Raw genomic sequence first — 19948 nt, 5'->3', positions numbered from 1 at the left:
TGGCAAGTTGCTGAACCAGCAAACGGAATTTTCGAAGGTCGCTGGCAATTTGGTACTTTACATGTCCATCGAATCGCCGCCATTGGCGAAGCTGAAGCCACCCTGCTGGGGAGCGGCGTTGGTGCCGAATCCAAAGGTACCGTTGGGACCGGTGCCCTGGGCCATGCCCTCATCCGCGTTCTCCTCCTCATCAGAGAAGTACTTCTCGATAATGTTGTACGCCTTCATGTAGATCTCCTCGTTGGCGTTGGTCTGGCAATCGTGAATCTTCTCCATGCCACCGCACTCCTCGATAAACAAAGCGTAACGGTTGACAGAGTCGGGCCCCTCACCTGCGGCCTGCTTGTCCAGGTCGCCAACCTTGAGAATATTTTCCAAACCATCCAGAGCAACCTGGATGATCTTGTTGTCGGGGCAGGCCAACAGATCGCACAAAGGCTTGATGCAGCCCTGAGCGACCAGGTAGCGGATCTGTTCCGGCTTTTGCAGGCCTCCTGATGTCGCGTTGCTAATGGCCCAGCAGGCCTCCTTGCGGGTCTTCAGGTCGCCATTTGACAGGAGATGGATGAGAGGGGGGATGATGTTGGCATCAATGACCGACTGGATCTGGGCGGAGTTTCCAGCGGTGATGTTGCTAATGGTCCAGCAAGCCTCCTTGCGGATGCCATCCTTGTTGGAGCTGAGAAGCGAGAGGAGGCAAGGCAGAGAACCACAGTTGATGATCACCTGCGTCTGAACATCGTCGCCAGTGACAATGTTACCAACGGAGCGGAGAGCGGGCGTCTGGACGGAGGTGGAGGCATGCATGAGGAGCTCGACGAGGCGGCGGGGGATACCAGCCTCGATGACGGCCTGAATCTTGTCGTTGGATCCGTCAGACAAGTATGAAATGGCCCAGCAGGCGTCGATCAGAACCTCGTCGTCAAGGGAGTAGACAAGCTTAGAAAGCACAGGAAGAGCGGGGGCAATCTATAGACATGATTAGCGACGGACAGGTGCGAAGACAAAAGATGTTTCCTTACAGTGTTCCAGTCGGGCTGAGGGGTCTTGCCTCTGCAGAAGTTGCTGAGGGTCCAGGTGGCGTTGCGGAGCATACTAAGCTTACGGCTGTCTCCGAGAAGGGCCAAGAGAGGCTTCAGGGCACCGCAGCTGAGGACGTAGTCACGGCAGTGAGGGCTGTCACCGGCGATGTTGCCCAGGGCCCAAACAGCCTGTTCACGCACATCGGGCTCAGGGCTTGCCAAGAGCTCGACGAAGATGGGGACTGCACCAGCCTCGATGACAACCTGAGTCTGCGTGGCGGAACCGGAAGCGATGTTGGTCAACGCCCAGGCGGCCTCGAATTGGACGAGTGTATGAGGCGATCGGAGGAACTCTACGAAGCGGCTGACAACGCCGGTCTTGATGACCTCTTCGATAGGAGGGTTGCGCTCCTTGGACAGCAGCTTTCGGAACTTGGTGGTCGCTTGGATCTGGAGGTCAATCTGCTCTGAGAAGACGCCCTGAACCATCTGAGGGAGATCCTCATTAAGCTAAGAAAGATTAGCATGGCTGCTTTGAATGAATGGAGGAGCTATAGCTTGTGATGAAGCAGATTTCGATTCGAGCTCTTTGCGCAAGCTTGAGGCTGCAGAGACGCAGAGAGGGACCGACTCGCGCCAAAAGGGAAGTGGGGCAACGGCAAGGCGCCCTGGCAACAGGAGGGGGAGGAAATAAGACGAAGGGTGCAACAGTATTGGCGGGGTTCAAACAAAGAAGATTCGAAGGCCAGAACATCGCAAAAAAACATGAAGCAAAACTTACCTGGGATTCAGTAGGAGCGGTATCGTCATCGCTATCAGGAGCGGCTCCGAGGGAAGCGCCGGGTCTGTTTTCGCCAGAGCCAATGCCACGACGCTTGGCCAAGTTCTCCTCTCTCTTCGCCTTGCGAATCTCGACCTGCTGCTCCTCTCTGCGACGACGAAGCTCCTCAGGCTTGAAGGTGCTCTTCGCCTTGAAGTTGGTGCGGCGATGTTCGGGGATGTATCGATCAGCCATCTTTGCGGTTGCGTGGGTTGGTGTGATTGTTGTGTGGTGTTTTCTTGCCGACCGTCAGGAGAAGGGGGAAAAGACAATGTTTGGCCGGCGGGTGTCCGAGAAAGGCGTCAAGGGTAGAAGGGTCTCTGTCGAGATGGATCTTCTGGATTGTGTCGCGCAAAAGTAAAAAGGAGGGTAGGAGTTGCGCGTGTTGGGAGGAAAATCCTGATATGGTTGTCAGGTCGCTGGGAGAAAAGATGTGATGATGGGGGGGAAGATGAAGGAAACTGGGAGTCAGGGAGGGTGAAGCGAGAGAGCGGGTCGAAGAAATGGAAAGTGCAGGGCCCTGCAATGACCCAATGGGGATGCGTACGTTCTAGTGACTTTTATTTTGCGCTGTCTAACGGGTCGGGCCAAGGTACCTACTACGTCGTTCTTTGGGAGGTGCCGGTGGCCGCAAGCGAACTGTCTGATTTTTTGATTTTTTTTTTTTGCACTGGCTTTCGATGGAGGGGCCATCTGAGATTCAGCAGCAGTCAGTCGGGTGGCTACCTACCTTGTCTTCCAAGTGTCCCAGTGTGCCCGAGACGATAGGCAGCTTCACCTCCACTGGGGAGTTTTAAGTCGGTAGGTACGGATACCTACCTTACCGTACTACCTAAGGTCCCTGGTGGTCCACAATCACGGGTACAAAGTTGGCTCCGTCTCCATTCAATATCTAGGTTTGCAGCAAAGGGCTTAATTCAATAGAGAGTCGAGTATCGTGGTAAGAGATTATCACCCCACTTTGGCTTTTGACGGTGCTTTTTAGCTTGGTTTCCTAGGGGATTATGTCATTGAAAGCTAGTAGGGTACTCCGCTCCCCTTCGCTCAGGTATCTTCCCCGCGACGGCCCGACAGTTGCTTGCTTTGGGCTACCGCACCTACCTAAACTTCCACAGGATAGTGACACAGAGGGCTAAATCCACCTATTTGACAGCGGCAGGCAGCTATCTGTCTTCCAGCTGGGAGCCCCAGTACATTACCTGCGTCCGGAGTTCCTTCCCTTACTGCGTGCTTAGACAGGCGTAGGCACCTGCCTACGTAGTATCTAGGTAGCTGAAGCAGCTGAGACCAGCAGGTGCGTGTGCCCCTCCTTTATCGGGCTGGGCTGCAACCTGGCTCCTGTGAAGGGGACGGTACCTAAAACGCATGGGGGTTACATACCAGGTACCTCATGCAAATCCAACAAGCAAACACAAGTAAGTCCCCGCGTCAAGTGACTTTCCTTTTGGTGGAGCGCGACGCGCCATTGAGATACAGCTCCCCAGCTGTAAGACGCGTCAAACGGCCAGCAAACTTAAGTGCCCCTACGACATGCCAAACGCAGAGTCGGACTTCTAGAATTCTTCAGTCGCCTTTGCGGGCTATGAGAGCGGCAAACGACGTGCCTTTCCGCCTGTCTTTGCGAACATTTATCCTATCTTCCATTGGTCCAAATCATGGCGATGGCGGAGACCGAAGCCAAAAAGGCCATGGATCTCCCAAAGGGCTTTACGCCCCTGAGCGACATCGTTGAGTACAAGGTCCGCCCGAGAAGTATCGTGAATGTGATTGGTCTCGTCAAGGATTTCCGTCGCCCGATGCCTACTCTCAAAGAAGGTAGTGTGCTCAAATCATTGTCTATCCAAATCCAGCTAATGTCTCTTCAGATTACAAATGTCAAATGAGTCTCATTGACATGTCTCTATCGGAGTCTGAGGGCCAAGACGTGAAACTCGACATCTTCCGACCTGAGGGAGACATGCCCACTGCCAAAAGCGGCGATGTTGTTGTTGCTCATCAAGTAAAGGTAAACCACTGACTTGTCTTCTGCAGACTATTTGATATACTGACAATTGGCCCAGACTCAGAGGTACATGAGTAATTCCTTGTCTCTGATAACGAATTTCAGCACAACCCTCCACATCTATTCAGCAACAACAATACCCCCTCCTCCTCAGCACCCGCCAGCCCCCTCAAAGCCATCCGCCAAAGACGAGGAGCGAAACCCAGCACCCATAGAGGGGCAGTATATCTCTTGGCTGTACCACAACATCGACAAGACGGAAATCCCCGAACCTGAAGTGTTTGAGATTCAAGCCAATCAATCGCTCAATATAAAGAACAAGCTGTGCGAGTTGCAAGATGTTCGAGACGGCAAGTTCCATGATCTCATAGTCCAGGTCGTAAAAGATCCACACGACTTCGAAGACAAGGTGACGTTGTACGTTTCGGATTACACAGAGAATTCTGACTTCTTTCACTACACCAACAAACGCCTAGACACTAATGGTGGTCGAGACGGTGACCCATACGGCTACACCCATGCTAAGACTCGAAAAACCACCTCCGATACCCAGTGGGAGGGGCCTTTTGGCAAGCAAACCATGCAAATCACCTGCTGGAATCCCCATGCCACTGTCATCCGAGAAAGAAGGATAAAAAAGGACGATTGGATTCGCTTGTTCAATGTCCAGGTCAAGTATGGATCCGACGGGAAAAACCTGGAGGGTTTCCTTCGGGAAGATCGGAATAGATTCAAAAACAAGATCTATGTCGATAAGGTGGATATGCCGGAAGAAGGAGAGTCAATGGATCCCAACGTCAAGAATGCCCTCAGAAGGAAGCGGGACTACGAGAAGCAGCTCAAAGCTGATTCGGAAGAAACAAATTACACAAAAGGAACGGACAAGAAAAGGCCGGCGGCAGATCAGCTCGAACAAAAACCTCAGAATGCCAAGAAACGTCGATCATTGAAACGAGGTCAAGCTGCAGAGAAGGAGAATGAAACTGAAAAGGAGGCGGGCGAAGGCAAAGAAATCGAAACACCGCCAGACCTCAACGAGCAAGTGGTCTGCGAAAACCACGATGAGCCGGCCGTCGACGTGGCTACCATTCTCGAACCAGCAACACAAGAATTCGTCTTCCAGAACGCGCCCCTGATAGTCAAACTTCCCTTCCACGACGCACAGTACCGGACCTATGTTCGCATAGTCGACTTCCACCCTCCCAGGATACAGGATTTTGCTTGTGTCCACAAGCGAAACGAATACGACGTTCTGTCCGATTATTCTGGCACAGACTCGGAGGACGATAATGACGACGACGACGAACAAGGGCGCGTAACCATCGACAAGTATGTAAGCACGAGCGAGCAGAACTGGGAGTGGCGCTTTGCTCTATGTCTCCAGGATGCCACCGCAGCCAAGGACCCAAAGACACGAGAGAAGAAGACGAACAAATTCTGGGTTGTGGTGGATAACATGGACGCCCAGCTCCTGACAGGCCTTGACGCATGCGACTTCCGCACCAACGCGGACGCTTTGTCCCAGCTGCGCGAGAAAATGTTCATCCTCTGGGGAGACCTCGAAGAGAAGAAGACCACGACGTTGGCCGAGCAGGGCAAGAAGCAAAAGGCCAACGTGGGAAAGAAGAAGAAAACCAGCGACCGACCCCCTGATTCCGACGATGAGAATGCGGTTGCGGACGGGGCGTCCAAGAACGAGAAGCTGGCTATCTCAAACCGTCCCTTCACTTGCTGCATACGTCAGTATGGCCTCCAAGTCAAGGAGCCAGACAGCGAAAAGGCAGATGCAGGGACAGGAAAGAGATGGCAGCGTATGTATGGGCTTTTCGGAACCAAAATAAGCGGCCACTAGCCAGGTGGCCAAGCACGGGCGTATACAGGAGGTTTTGGGACATATGTTTACAACGATTGATGACAAATTTGCAGAACGGCGGCCTTCACGGGCCCAAGGACTTGTAACAGAACGATGTATCCCTAATGAAATCGTGTCGTATCAGCTAGTACAAGAGCTAATCAGTTGTCTTTTATCCCCGTTCTAACGCCTCGAGTCAAATGAGCCATCTATCCTAGACTGGCGCTCCCGTTCGCCGTCACACAACCCAGCATTAACCCTACTTGCAAGAGCGATCCACGAAGACACTACCAAGCCACCTCGCCTCTGGCCATCTCGCAGTGGAAGACCGAGCCAGACATAGACAAGCGCACAGGAAGGACGTGGAGGGTAGAGGGAGGCTCGCAGCCAGTATCCTTGTATAAACAGAGCAAAAGAACGTCAGAGATGTAAGCCGTGGTTTAATCCTCCCGATAGTCAGAAAATTTGATTTAGTCGCCCAGTACATCGTCGTCGTCATTAGTAGCAGGCGGCTCCTCCACGTCAGGTTCCTCTTCTTCCTCCTCCTCGAGTAGCTCCCGCCGTCGTAGATCTTCTTTCGAGCCCTCTTCCGGCTCAGGCTCCTCGACTGCTTCTTCTTCATCTTCCTCTTCATCGTCATCGTCGACGACAATCTCTTCGCTAATGGCGGGCTTCGCAGCAGCGGACCTTGTCGATGCCGCCTTGGACTTCTGCAACTTCTTGCCGTACAGGTGATCCCGGACCTTTTTGGGATCAAGGTACGCCACCACCTCACTGAAGTTCTTGCCGAGCCTGCTCTGGTTTCGTAGAAGTCGCTTGTGAAGCTTGCCCGCGTGCGGCCCTGATTGATCAAGGACCTTCTGAGCAATAGCGAGGACGTACTTGGCCGCCAATTCACACAGGGCCTTTTCAGATTTGAGCTCTAGCGCCAGCTTCTCCTCTTGCGTTAGGCCTTCGTCCTCGTCCTCCTCTTCATCAGAGTCGTCGTCGTCCATTGGTTCTTCATCTTCGGCTGGCTCGTTGAGAATTTTCTTTGTCCGCTTCGCAAAGGTCTTCTCGACGCCGTCGTAGATTGAAATCAGCTCTGGCAGAAGCTTGGGCTCAAGCTCGTGAGCCAGCCTCGCAAGTTTCTTGTAGTTTGCGTTTCCGCGAGATTCTTCAGTCCAGTTTCTCAAGGAGCCGAAAAGCACGTGGATATCGCAGAGAGCGCCAGTGGCAAACATGCGGATATCATCGATGATAGCTCGGGACGACAGGGTTTTGATCAGACCGACGTCGTATCTTTTACGCAAGACAGAAACCTGATCCACCACAGAGTCGGGTATTTCGGTTTCACTTTGAATGAACTTCTGGAAGCTCCGCACCTTCCACATGAAGTAAAACTGAATACCTTTGATAGCAAAGGAGACAACTTCATCCTCCAAGTCGTCAATGTCTTCGGTCTGTTGATCAAACGTGCCTCGACTAACAATGTTCACCAGGAGCTCAATCGTGGATGACATTGAGTCGGCTGCGCGTCCTTCCGTTTCCAAGACCTCCATGCAGTCGGATATGCGAGCAAGCTCACTGATCTTCATCAGCACTGTGGAAAGCGCCTTCAGATGATCCTCTGCTAGATTGCCGCGCATAGATAGCTCGCAGGTCTTGTCGAAGCTGCGCAGGGTGTTGATGACATTCTCCCACAGAACCGCAAGCTTTCCGTCAGTCAGCTCCTCAAGCTCATCGTACTGGCGAGAGTGGAGGAGAGCTGCGGCGGCCTCAGCAACAACCCTCTTGTCGTCATGCCTATTGAACTGAGTGCTGATCTCATCGAGCAACTTTTCATACTTGGTTGAGTCTTGCCGTAAAGTTTGGAAGACCTCGAGGTCAAGGAAGTGCTCCATCCTAAGGACGATCGTAGCAGTGGCAGGGTCGGCGCCAAACTTGTTGAGGAGTTGGGGAATAACTGTCGCTAATTCCAAAGCGGTCTCTTCTTGCGCCTCTGTCACCTCCGGGCGTCCACTCTTCTTTTTGTTCTTCTCAATCTCGGCGGATTGCAGCATCGACATCTTTACTGCGGATGCCAGAACCTCGAGCAGAATAGCTTCCTCAGTACCCTGCGGTCCAACAGCTTTCTTGAAAGCAGTCTCGGTTGAAGCACCGTGAGACTTGGATTTCGACTTGGAACTGACTGTATGATCGTAGAGCAGGTAGCCTGCCAATAGCTCCCACTGCTTCACGTAGGGGACCTTTTCGAAAAGGACCTGGGAGGCAAGAGAGATTCGCGTGTCTGGAACGTTCGCCTGGGTGACGTCTGCGGCGGTAGCGAGGCCTGTGCCATTGTCCTGCTGCTCGCCCTCGACTTGCGCATCAAACGCGGCGAGGTTCTCTGCTAAACATTTGATGTTGACCCATGTACTGCGAGGCGAGTCGTAATCGTCTTCATCGATCTCACCAAATGTCTCCTCAAGCGCATCCTGTCCACCAAGCTCTTCCATCTTGCCTTCGATAGAATCTTCGACGCAAGAGGTGAAGAAGTTGACAACCGCTTTTCTAATTCTTATGTCGCTATCAAAGATGAGCTTGCCGATTGAGTCAACTTCGTCTGGTTCGAGCATTCCGGTGTCCCGTAGTACGTTTATAACAGAGATGGCAGCAACACGGACGGAAACCTCGGCGTCCTTGGTGGAGATCTCGATGAGACGAGGCCGGAAACGATCAATGAAGTGACCCAGTTGTTGCACGTCACGTCTAAAGATGCGTGCCAATTGCCTGAGAACTTCTTGTCGGGTAGAGGCGACGGTGTCTGACAGCATCCAACCGAGATAACGGAGGTACTCGGGCTGCATGAACACTGTGGAAAGACCAATGATCCAAGATCCTAAGGACTCGACACACTCCGTCCTGATACGCGGGTCGATGTCTCGGTATCTGTGAATGAAGGTGGTGTCGAAAAAGTCCTTGATGTGATTGCCGCACAGCTCTCTATTCTCATTGGCCTCGTTGAGAGTACGTTGCATCTCAGCCAGCTTCGCCTTATTCTTTCCGCGCTTGGCTTGCGCAACCTGTTGCTCGATCGCAGTAATTCGGGCGTCGAGCGTGTTTGCGACATCGATAAGGCCGTAGACTAGGGAGAGGATGACAGTTGTCGCGGTGTGGCGGAACGGGCGAAGTGAAGAGGTCGACATGGATGCTATCCAACGGACGAGGTTCTCCATCAAGGTAGCGTCGTTGTACAGGACATCTGTTTCGTGGACACTGCGAACAACGCCCCGGAAGAATCCGGTGAGGAGGTCACGGAAAGCTTTGGTGTTCTTCGCCCTGGAAATGAGGGGGTACTCAGTTACTTGCTCCTGTACCAAGTTAGCTCATTGGTCCGTGGCAAAAGGTTGTTTGTTGTATTTATACGGGCACATGCCTCTTGGAACAGGTCTTGAAGCTCGGTCAGTCGAGCCTGGCAATTATCAGGGTCGCGAATGTCGTCTTCAGTGACCTCGAGGTCACAACCAGAACACTGGAGCACAAGGTTGACGAGCTCCACGACAGCAAGTGCATCATTGGCTTGATATCTGGTCTGCCACTTATCCGCAACCTCGTCCGAGGGCATCCCCGAACCGAAAACATCGGCTATAGACGTGTCAGATAACAGAATCGGCGAATGAGTTCCGGGGTAGCGACTTACCATACAAGCCCTCGGCTTGCCTGTCGGCGGTAGCAATTCTGACGGATTTCTTGGGCCGTGACGGAAGGCTTGCAGAATGACCAGACGGAGCTACACCGTTGGTCTTTGGTTTCTTGATTGCGGGCTTCCTTGCGCGGCTCCCTTGCGATGCGCCTGATCGCTTCTTTGGTCTGGCGCGGGGCCGGTCTTCGTCACTATCGGCAGCATCGCTCATGGTAGCATCCGAAAGAATGTCATCGTCGTCGTTTCCTTCATCGTCATCATCATGTCTTTTGCGCTTGGGTGCGGTGACTGGCTCCGGGCTAAACTTTTCGGGGGCTCGCACGACGCGTCCAGATCGACGACGCGACGACTCGGGTTCGGGGGAAGCTGTCGCGCTCTCCATGATGTCGCGTAAACGCAAAGGCAAAGTTGGATACCGTCTGAATGCCGACAGTTAATCGCAGCAATAGCGACAATTATTTCGCGCCGATGAGCGAATGTCCGGAGGGGTGGCGCATATGAGGAAAGTTGTCGCGTTGAGTAAGTGCGTTTACGTCGAAGATGTTTAGGTGACGGGCTCTCCAAATTCGCGAGTGGCAGACAGGACACGGACGGGTTGGGGTGTGGTGGATCGAAGCGCTGGTCCCTGCCTTGGTGCTGTACGAAGGATGGTGCAGCTGATTGGCGAATGAGCAATGGCCGCCTGGCGCGGAAGGAAGGACGAGACCACGCACCCAGCACCTAAACTGGAGGTCACTTCAGATATGAAGTACTATGGCGGAATACATACCTACCTTCCGTCCGTATGTACCTTCGGCGCGCTCACCCGCCAGAGAATAAGCACACCTTGATGGAACATGTGTGGCCTACAACCGGCTCATCTGGGTTTTCTCTCACAACGTACACCTAGTATTTGATGCAGACAATATAGTATACAAATGACTTGGTCAGGGGTCGCTCGAGTGAGTAATGGAGAGCGAAAGAATGCAAGCAACTTTACTCGAGGTGCCAATGATAGGCCGTTCTAGGTACATGTCAGGCTTAACCTCAGGGCAGCTCTTATTCTATATTTCCGTCCTCTCGGCATAAAGTCATCTCCCTAGGAACCTTTATGTTGATGATCTGACTTTAGTTTGCCGAGAGAATTTATTATTCATCGAGTGCTGCATCCTGGTCAAGCTTGACAGGCTGGAGTTTAGAAGCATGAGCTCGCGGGGCGCCGGCGGCAGCACAGTGCATTTTCGATCACTCGCGGCCACACCGTGTTCCTTGACATCAATCAGAACCTCTCATCGAGCAAGCATTGCAGACTCGGGCTGATTTTCGGCATTATCAAGTTGCAGCAAGAACGCCGTATCGCAACTTGTTCATGATCAAACCATCTTTTGACCAAACTCCTGGTATGTGGCCCCGGATGTTGTGTATTTCACAAGATTCATCTCTAATCCTCATCGCAGACGAAGAGCAACGCCAACTAATGAGCATGGCTTGTCAAATGTACCCCTGATACGTCTGAACCCAACCAACACCCAAGCCAGCAAAAACTACGATGGAGTCTCCTTTTCCCAAATCATCTTCAGTGGCCGGCGAAGGCGAGATCATAGCCCAGCTCCTGCCCAATGGCTTGTCAGGTCTCAAGGGCATGTCATATCAGTACCCCCTGAAACTCATCTCTCCGACACCGGCAGCCGACCAGAAAAGCGTTCTGGTATTTCTGCTTTCCTACGGCGGTGGACTTGTCGGGGGCGACAGCGTCAATCTCTCTATCCGCACTCTACCGGGATCAAAACTCAGTATTGTCACACAGGGTCATACGAAGATTTTCAAGTCCGCGTCTCCTGACATCGTCACGCGCCAAACGCTCAGCGTCCACATAGAAGATGGTTCCGGCATCTGCCAGTTGCCAGATCCAGTTCAGCCTTTTGATGGAAGCGTTTACGAGCAGACTCAGATATTCACAGTTGCCCCCAACGCTTCTCTGTGTCTACTGGATTGGGTGACGCAAGGCAGAACGGCGCGTGGTGAAGATTGGAGCTTTGTCAAATGGACAGGACGCAACGAAATCTGGCTGGAAAATCAAGTGCCCAACCAAAAGAACCGTTTGCTGGTGCGAGACACAGTCATTCTAGACAGAGACAGCCAAGGCCTAGTAGGGAGATCGCTACGAGACTCTATGCATGGAAACGGCCTCTTTGGAACTTTGATCTTGAGAGGGTCCCAGATGCAATCATTAGGCAATTTCTTCCTCGAAGAGTTCGGTGCTTTGCCTCGCATTGGCGCGAGGGATTTCAGATCAGCCGAGGCCAAGGCCAAGGAAGAAAGCAACTTGACTGAGCATGAATTATGGAGGCTTAAGCGCATAGAGATGGAGACGAAGGAAGGTATCTTGTGGTCGGCTGCGAGAGTCAGGGGATGTGTTATTGTGAAGTTTGGAGCAAGTACAGTTGAGGCTGGCCGGCTGTGGATTGGCATCATGCTGAGTCGAGAAGGCACGGTTGCAAGAGTCTATGGAGAGCAAGCATTGATGTGCGTAAAATGAGGCCTTTCTTCTTCTTGACTAGCTGTATGATATACCGGCATTAGCAAAATAAGCAAATCAGCTCTTCTGACTTTTGTTTGCTCATATGAGACCCCTAATTGCTTTTTTGTACCAATTCGGGCTTGAATGTTTTTCAAGTACAGAGTACCGCTCAAGGCCAGTGAGCAGTGCACACTCACTCAAGTTGAGTCGCATCGAATCTGTGCCTGAATGCGGGGTGAATCAACCCCACCTCTAAGGTAGGTGTGCAACTCAGCGGGACAAGGAAGGCGCCTCTGGTGCTATATACAAGGAGCATGTTTTGTCCCCCACCACGCTGAGGTAATCGAACATCTTTTTCTCTGGGCAGCGTCTGTGACTCTCCCACCAGACACTAGACACCACCACCAAATACTATTCTTTACCCTGCCATTGTCGCATACCCAACTCGAAAATACGGCAACGTTCCACGATCAGTCACAAAAACGACAAAGGAGATCGTTCTGAGTCCGTTGCTTACATCCCATTGCCCTCAGTCATCATGCCAGAGGGAGCGCCCCCAGCTCGAGGCGCTGGCAGGGGTCGACCCCGAGGGACTAGAGGAAGAGGAAGAGGAGCTGCTAGCAGTGCCGCACCTAGCACCGAGGGACCAAATTCGACTTCGAGACCATCTTCAGCACTGGGAACAGCTTCGGCAACCGCTGTACCTTCCAGAACCGCAACACCCAATCCTCCCGCAACCCGAGGCACTTCAGCCAGCAGATTTCGCCCCAGAGTGGTGCGTAGAGACGAGGCGGCGCGAGACGCAATTGCAAGACAAGAGCTAGAGAAGGACAATGCCAGGGCAAAAGCAGAAGCTCGCGCTCAAGCTCGCTCCCGAGGCCGCAGTCGGCGAGCTCGTGGTGATGCCATGGGTCGTGGCGGTTTCATGTCGCGAGCAGCTGTTGCTAGTGGCCCGTTCTCGCAAATGACAACAGAAGGTGTGTTGTAGGAGAGAATCATGGATTCGATTTTCTGGAGCTGACATTGTCTAGGAGGTGGCAGATCCGGCGGAGGATGGGGCGGTGGTGGTGGTGGAGGAGGCGGCGGAGGATTCTTTGGCGGCGGAGGCGGCGGCGGCCGAAAGAGAGAGGGTGGCGCGTTTGGAGAGGCTTCAGGCCATCGCGAAGCACGAATCAACGCCGATAGGCTCGCCGGATATCCTGTCGATCGCGAACCCGACTCTGACGACGAAGAGACGGCGGCCCTCATTGGCGCAAAGCCTGGTAACATTTGGCCCATGGGTATCGCCCGTATCGACAAGAAAGAAGAGAAGAAGACGATTGCGACCTCGGCCGAACTTGAGGCAGAAGAACAGGGCAAGGCCGAAGAGAGCCTCTTTGTCGAAGGCGAAGGATGGTCTGGTGCCATTCCCCCGATGGAAGATGAGACAAAGGTCTGGCATGCGGCACCCAAGGGTGTGGTCCAGGTCAAGGCAGAACCTGGCGGCGAACCAGGTGCTATGGATATTGCGCCGGTCGACTTCAACGCCCACATCAAATCCGCGACTCCCGAAGCCGAGGAAGAGAAGATCACTCCTGAACCGAAGACAAAGAAGGCAATGGCCGATCCCGAGGTGGAAATGATTACACACGACATGGAGCTTCTGTTGGGCGAACTGGGCACTGTCACCGACGAAAACTCCAAGGCACCCGAGACAGAGGTTGCGAGCAAGGACGGACGTCTATACCTCTTCCAGTTCCCGCCCTTGCTGCCGCCACTGCAACCTGCGACTGCGCCCAAGGTCAAGCCAGAGCCCGACGACGTTGTCATGCTCGACCAGCCGGGCGAAGCTGTCGACCTCACACAGGCGGAAGAGAGCTCTAAACCCAAGGTCGAGGACGATATTGATCTCACAGACATTAACCAGTTGGTCTCCCAGGCTGGAATGATGGGCAAGCTCAAGGTGCGCAAGTCTGGAAAGGTCGAGCTGGACTGGGGAGGCAGAACACTCGAACTCAGCCCGGCTGCGGGCATGAACTTCTTGACTACGGCAGTGATTGTAGAGGAGTCAGACGAAAAGGCGAAACAAGGTGTTCCTGGTGGAGACAGTATTGGCATGGGTAAGATCATGGGCAGATTTGTTCTCGCGCCGACTTGGGGTGACGAGGAAGAGTGGACGGTTGACCCAGAGGATCTTGTTGTTCCCGAAGCGTAAGGCTGTACAACAGTGCTGACGAGAGCATGGGAGAGATGGAATACGTCGTTTGCCGATTTACCCCGCCAGTGATCTAATGCCAACAGATCGGACGGGGGAACATCATAAGCCGCTAGTGGACTTGGCCCCAAGTCTTGTTTGGGAGGTATTGAAAGGATAGACAAAAAAAAGAGATACCCTAGGCTAATTACATTGCCCCAGTTCGGACTGCTCTCAAATGGGACGAACCCGAGGGACGGCGCCGTCCCGTCGGTCTTCCCCACACTCCGCATGTGAGACCGTCCGTGAACACCAACCACCAAGACGCGGTGGCGGCGCTTATGTCTGCAGTATCTCGTCACAATTCTTCAAATGACCATTTCCATGCGGCCAGCTTTCTTTGAAGGTCTGGTCAAACCGATCATGATGAGAAGAGATTGTTGCAACCTACCGGTTTAATCAGTGGAAACAGCAACCCGCCACCGGCGCAACTCATAACCTCTCACAGTCTTACTATCCAGCATGGAGGATCACCCTCAGAACAGCTCCAACAACGATGGTATACATGTGATCATCATCGGCGCGGGTCTTGCAGGGTTGGCAACGGCCCTCTCGACCAAACTCGCGAACCCTTCTCACCGAGTGACGATCCTCGAGGCAGTCAAGGAACTGCAGGAAGTCGGTGTAAGTCCTCTCATCCCCTCACACACACACACACACACACACACACACACACACACACACACACACACACACACACACACACAAGCCCTTCCACGTATCAGCGCTTCTCAGCTCCAAACTTCGTCGAACTCACAAGAGACAAAATCGCAGGCCGGCCTCCAACTCACACCAAACGCGACGCGCCTCCTCGAAGCCTGGGGTCTCTTCCCGGCCCTCGCCCCCCTCGCGACCGTTCCCTCGACCCTCTCTGTCCACCGCTACGACGGCACCCGCCTCCTCGCCCACGAGCCGCGCCTCCAGGAAACGATCCAGTCCCGCTACGGCCATCCCTTTTGGGGCCTCCACCGCGTCGAGCTCCAGCGCGCCCTCGTCGACCGCTGCGCCGCCCTCGGCGTCGACATTCGTCTCGCTTCGCGCGTCCACTCCGTCGACTTTACCAGCGCGACAGTCACTCTCGACCCGGGATCGGATTCTTCATCACTCTCCTCCACAGTCTCCGGCGATGTAGTCGTCTGCGCAGACGGAATGTGGTCCGCCACCCGCGCCCAATTCCTCAACCGGCCCTCGCCCCCCTCCCTAACAGGCGACCTCGCCTTCCGCATCGCAATACCCATCGACTCCCTAAAGGGCCCTCACAAAGCCGAGCTCGAGGCTTTTATCAAATCCGAAACCGTACACTTCTGGATCGGGCCCCGGGGCCACGGCGTCTCCTACACCGTCAAGCAGGGCCGCATGCTCAACCTCGGCCTCCTCTCTCCCGACAACCTCCCCGAGGGTTCGACAAAAGTCGTCGGCGACGTCGAGGAGATGCGCGGCCTATTTTCCAACTGGGATCCCCTGCTTCGCAAACTGCTTGACCAGGTGGAGAGCGTGCACAAGTGGAAGCTCTGCTGGATCGAGCCGCTGGACGAGTGGGCGAGCAAGGACGGGAGGTTTTTCATGGCGGGGGATTGTTGTCACCCGATGCTGCCCTATCTCGCGCAGGGCGCGAATTCCTCGCTTGAAGACGGCGCCGTGCTTGGCCACCTGCTCGGCAAAGTTGGCGGCCGCGCAACAGAGGCCGAAGCTGGAGAGAGTTCGAGCTCGACCTCGGCCTCGCAGCTCGCTGCCGTGGCGGCCATGTACCAGCGTCTTCGCATGGCGCGAGGCCAGCGCATCGTCATGGAATCCTTTGCGCAGCGCGATGACTTCCACATGCCCGACGGCCCCGAGCAGGAGCGTCGCGATGAGATCATGACGGCGTCGCTGGCGCCTGGGGAGGAGCCGCGGCCAGGGTTCCCTTCGCGGTGGACATGTCCTGATATCCAACAGTTTCTATACTCGTACGATGCGTATGAGGAAGCGGAGGCGGCTTACAAACAGGATCCGTTCTAAGTGTATTTAGATTGAGTTATGGCGAGTGTAAGATGCTCGTTCGGGCTTTCTTACTCTATCAAAGATGGCTTCAGACTCTTTATACACGCGCGCGCACACTAAGCGGCGCGGTTTAGTTTAAATCCAGCATATACTAATGGTCTATGCTTCTGCCCGCCTTGATTGTCCAAAGACCAAATGCATCCAAGCATCTGAAGGCCAGAGTATCCAAAATCTATACCAGTCTTCTTAATATCCAAGCCACATGAAAGCAGCTCCATACCGTTCTTTTGCACAGTATGCGATGCGCCCGGATGTACCCCTAGGGCACCCATGAACGCCATGAAACCACAAAGGTAGACATAATCATATCGATACAATGGTCGGAGTTTTCCCCTCTATTCACCATTATCTATCCCTTCTCCCTCCTCCGAGCCCGACCCGCCCACTATGCTGGCTTTGCGCGTCGAGACCGTCGAGGTCAACCGAAGACACGCTCGGGGAGCCCAGCCTATCCCCCGTCCAGGTGTCGCTCGCTTTATCTCCTTCAATTACGTACATTTCGCTTTTAGTGTTGCTAACCTGTCTCCGGTTCGGTGGCGCCATGTAATCAGAGCCGAGTTGCGTCCCCGCCGTCTTTGAGCCGCCTTGCGCAAACGGCCCCTGGTACCCGAGCCGAGAGTTCGGCCGCGGCATGGGTTCATGTTTTCCTATCCCGCCGAGCTCCAGATCCGTGTCGATGCCGTCGATGCTATCGGTGCCGTAAGGGTCGCGGGGTGCCGAACGGGGCGCCGACCGCGCCGCCCCTGATCTCATACCTCCGCTGATGTGCCCGCTGATGTGTCCGCTCATACCCGGTGTTCGGTCGGTCGAAGTGAATCCGTTGAGTCGCCATGCTCGGAGGAGCGGTCGGATGGTTACTAGACTGGAGGCCACGATGGCAACTCCGGGCTCGACTAAGGTCCAAACCATGGCATCTGTTCCCACAACTGCAGCCGTGTTAGTACGGTCCGGGGTTGATCTCTGGCTTTCGAGCACGAAAAGGGGATTTGGAAATGGGCAAGATCGTACACAAGATATCGGTCAGATCGCTGAGGTCGGCCAAGAACTTGAGTCTGATGAGGGTTGCAATGCTGGCACTGGGTCTTGTTAGTCACTTTCCTACTGGCCATCACATCATGGGTTCACTTACAAAATCCCCAGGCCAAGAATGACAATGACAGTTGCCTTGGCTTGCTTGGTCATCTTGACGCTCCATATCATAGGTATAGGGAGCAAGGCCTACATGACGTTAACATCAACTCAAAGGCATCGTAGGTTCGTAAGAGAAAGGTAGCTTACGTAGAGCCAATCACTCAAAATCGTCATGACACTGATGGAGTAGGCTGCCGCTACAACAGCGTCTGGCGATACACACTTGGAGTTGGGAATAGCATAATCCCATTGCGCTTCGACAGGCGAGCACTGGAATACGTTCCAAAAGAAGATGACCACACTCCAAACCGTGATAATCGCCAGACTGACATGGATGATCCAGTTGTATAGCTTTGAGTTTGAAAGTCGCAATAGGAAGAAACCAATGCTCAGCTTGATGAACAGCATATCAAGCACATATGTGGCGGTAGCCAAGGCTTGGTACTACATGACTTGGTCAGTGACGCCAACGAGTACAAGAAGTAGAGCCAACAAACCATCAAAGCAGAGACCTCCTTCCGTTGATCCAGGGCTTGGTTGTGGTGGCCAAGGCCATCATTAACGCCGAGGAGGATAAAGGAGCAAGAGATGGTGAATATGATCTAATAGTTCAAGTCAGTGAAGCCGTAGCATGGTCCGCCAAGAAAGAAACTCACCTGGGCAACCAGCATGAGCCAGTCATCGGCTTGGAAGCCTTTGGTCATGAAAGCTCGAACATAACATCTGAGAACGACAGAAAACCAAGAGAGAACAAGGAAAGTGATGGCAGTGGCTACGAGAGCACCACCATTGCTCTCTGATAAATCTACCTCGGCCATAGGGCTGTGGTACCGAGATGCTCTAGGGAGTGACAACTGAGAGAGAGCATGGCCAAACGGGGAAAAGAGAGAGCAAAGCAGCCCGGTAGGATGGTTACATGAGCGAGACAATGGGATATAAGCTGGTCAGGATCGATGTACAGTACTCGACACGCCAGGGGCCCTGGCCTGAGAACCCAAGGGCTGGATTCCCAACTTCCCGAAGCGCGGATGAAAGAGGGTCGCCGAGTCTGAGACCCCGGAGATGGGCCCCGGCAAGGCAGGGTCGACATGTGGAGAGAGACGAGGATTTAGGTAAACCAGTCCACGGCCCAAAGCAGCCGCATGGATGATGATGGAATATGAATTGGAGGCAGGGGACCAGCGAGGGCTGGCCGGACGGAATTTTTGCATCCTTCGACTGGTGCGGATTTGTGAAATAAGTCCCATAGTCCCAGGCCGGGCTATGCTTGTCGTCAAGAAGGAGGAGGAAAGGGGATCGCTCGTAAAGATGCACTAGGTAACAGAGACTAAGAAAGGTTGCTGGGGGTATATGCCGGACAGTGGACTCGGTCTGGAGAGCATGTTCGAATATGTAATGTATTCCACTGTACAATATCTGCGGATTGAGTCCGCGGATGCAATTATTCTAGGCCGTCTTACCTCCGAACGTGATGAGGGTTGCAGTATGCAGAACAGACGCACGTCTATGGAGCCCGGGAGGTGGGAAGCAGGGAGGAGGGTGGTGAGCTCTCTCGGGAGGAAGAAACGAACGAGCCAAGAGTTCTTTGCAGCCGGTCCCGCAGATGGGAACACCTTTCGCCTTACGCTGCGTACTCGTCGGTTGTGATGTCTGAAAAGAGAGGAGAGAGAGAGAGGGGACAGAAGCCGGTGGGCAGTAATAATTGGTATGCTGTGCTGTGCCGCTGCTGCTCTTGGACAGCCGCCGCGGGCCACTCCCAACACCCAGAGATTACCTACTTGATCGAAATTTCGCGAAGAAGACCATCTTTGCAACCAGCTAGGTTCTGACACTGATCGAGAACATACGGTATCAGCGTGACTTCACGAAACCACTAGGTTCGGTGAAAGCACACCGCTAGGCCTTGGTTGGTGGTTGTGTTTGCCGAATCTTGAACTTTGTGAACGGTGGTCCCTGTCTTCATGGAGGTCACGATTGAGCTAGAAGATTGGAATCTAAGCCAGAGCAGCGACCATGCACACAATGAGGAAGTCAGCTCCGCTGAACATGGTAGACGCGTCGTAGTTTGGGCCCGGCGATTTGGAACATCCCTGGACGAGGTTGGTGTGGTTTCATGCGCGCTAGCAGCATCGACACAAAACGTATCCGTAGCGTATAGCTAAGATGAGGTTTCGCTAACGAGGTAGAAGGCGCACTTGCCACTAGGTGCCACATGGCGTGGTATGAGTTGGAGGGAACTGGCAAGTCGGAGTTGTGAACTTGTGTGTGATGTGAAGCGTCGGACTTGACGAGCCGAGCTATGCGGCCAGCGGAAGACTGAAATACACTAGGAGGCGGCGAAGCGGCGGCCCCTGGTTGGGCTGCATGTCGCTTTCGGATGCAACATGGGTGGTGTTGGAGAACGCTGACGAGCAAAGAGAAGACGAAGGGGAAAAGCAACGACGGATGCAACCCAATTTGGCTGACAGGGCGCACTGGCGATGGGGGAGCCGGCGGGAGAGCTGCAAGAAGAGCGAGGGCCAGACCATACGTAGTAGAGGGCACAAAAGACGAGCAAGGCCCGTCGAGTTGCATATTGAGATCCTGTTCTCCCCATTGCCCGCCCAATGGTCGTATAATCGTCTTTCGTTCTTGAGTGATGACCGCCATATGATCCTGAGCTTTTCGGTTTTCAGCGGTGCGGG

At 53.8% G+C, this 19948-nt stretch overlaps 6 protein-coding genes across 6 annotated transcripts; 3 read left to right on the top strand and 3 right to left on the bottom strand.

Moving 5' to 3' along the window:
• Positions 1–57: 57 nt before the first annotated feature.
• CABS01_12232 (uncharacterized protein) lies at positions 58–2037 on the bottom strand (the record flags this gene model as incomplete). Its single annotated transcript, XM_060545586.1, has 3 exons — positions 58–969; positions 1023–1532; positions 1804–2037. The coding sequence occupies 3 exons, from the start codon at positions 2035–2037 to the stop codon at positions 58–60; spliced, it is 1656 nt and encodes a 551-aa protein (XP_060396759.1).
• A 1460-nt stretch (positions 2038–3497) lies between these two features.
• On the top strand, positions 3498–5696 carry CABS01_12231 (telomere-binding alpha subunit central domain-containing protein; the record flags this gene model as incomplete). Its single annotated transcript, XM_060545585.1, has 3 exons — positions 3498–3657; positions 3708–3847; positions 3903–5696. The coding sequence occupies 3 exons, from the start codon at positions 3498–3500 to the stop codon at positions 5694–5696; spliced, it is 2094 nt and encodes a 697-aa protein (XP_060396758.1).
• A 470-nt stretch (positions 5697–6166) lies between these two features.
• On the bottom strand, positions 6167–9742 carry CABS01_12230 (STAG domain-containing protein; the record flags this gene model as incomplete). Its single annotated transcript, XM_060545584.1, has 3 exons — positions 6167–9042; positions 9084–9302; positions 9358–9742. 3 exons carry the CDS (start codon positions 9740–9742, stop codon positions 6167–6169), a joined length of 3480 nt encoding a protein of 1159 aa, XP_060396757.1.
• A 1146-nt stretch (positions 9743–10888) lies between these two features.
• Positions 10889–14054, top strand: CABS01_12229 (RNA polymerase III RPC4; the record flags this gene model as incomplete). The annotated part of the gene is made up of 4 exons (XM_060545583.1): positions 10889–11869; positions 12394–12635; positions 12701–12837; positions 12892–14054. 4 exons carry the CDS (start codon positions 10889–10891, stop codon positions 14052–14054), a joined length of 2523 nt encoding a protein of 840 aa, XP_060396756.1.
• Positions 14055–14555: 501 nt separating this feature from the next.
• On the top strand, positions 14556–16091 carry CABS01_12228 (FAD dependent oxidoreductase; the record flags this gene model as incomplete). Its single annotated transcript, XM_060545582.1, has 2 exons — positions 14556–14717; positions 14868–16091. 2 exons carry the CDS (start codon positions 14556–14558, stop codon positions 16089–16091), a joined length of 1386 nt encoding a protein of 461 aa, XP_060396755.1.
• Positions 16092–16478: 387 nt separating this feature from the next.
• On the bottom strand, positions 16479–18082 carry CABS01_12227 (integral membrane family protein; the record flags this gene model as incomplete). Its single annotated transcript, XM_060545581.1, has 6 exons — positions 16479–17059; positions 17142–17209; positions 17263–17351; positions 17412–17708; positions 17762–17866; positions 17921–18082. 6 exons carry the CDS (start codon positions 18080–18082, stop codon positions 16479–16481), a joined length of 1302 nt encoding a protein of 433 aa, XP_060396754.1.
• Between the last annotated feature and the right edge of the window lie 1866 nt (positions 18083–19948).

Source organism: Colletotrichum abscissum (assembly GCF_030869225.1).
Source record: "Colletotrichum abscissum strain IMI 504890 chromosome Unknown Scaffold_36.1, whole genome shotgun sequence".
Taxonomy (NCBI): domain Eukaryota; kingdom Fungi; phylum Ascomycota; class Sordariomycetes; order Glomerellales; family Glomerellaceae; genus Colletotrichum; species Colletotrichum abscissum.
The sequence above is the reverse complement of the archived record's forward strand: the minus strand, read 5'-3'. Positions and strand labels throughout refer to the sequence as shown.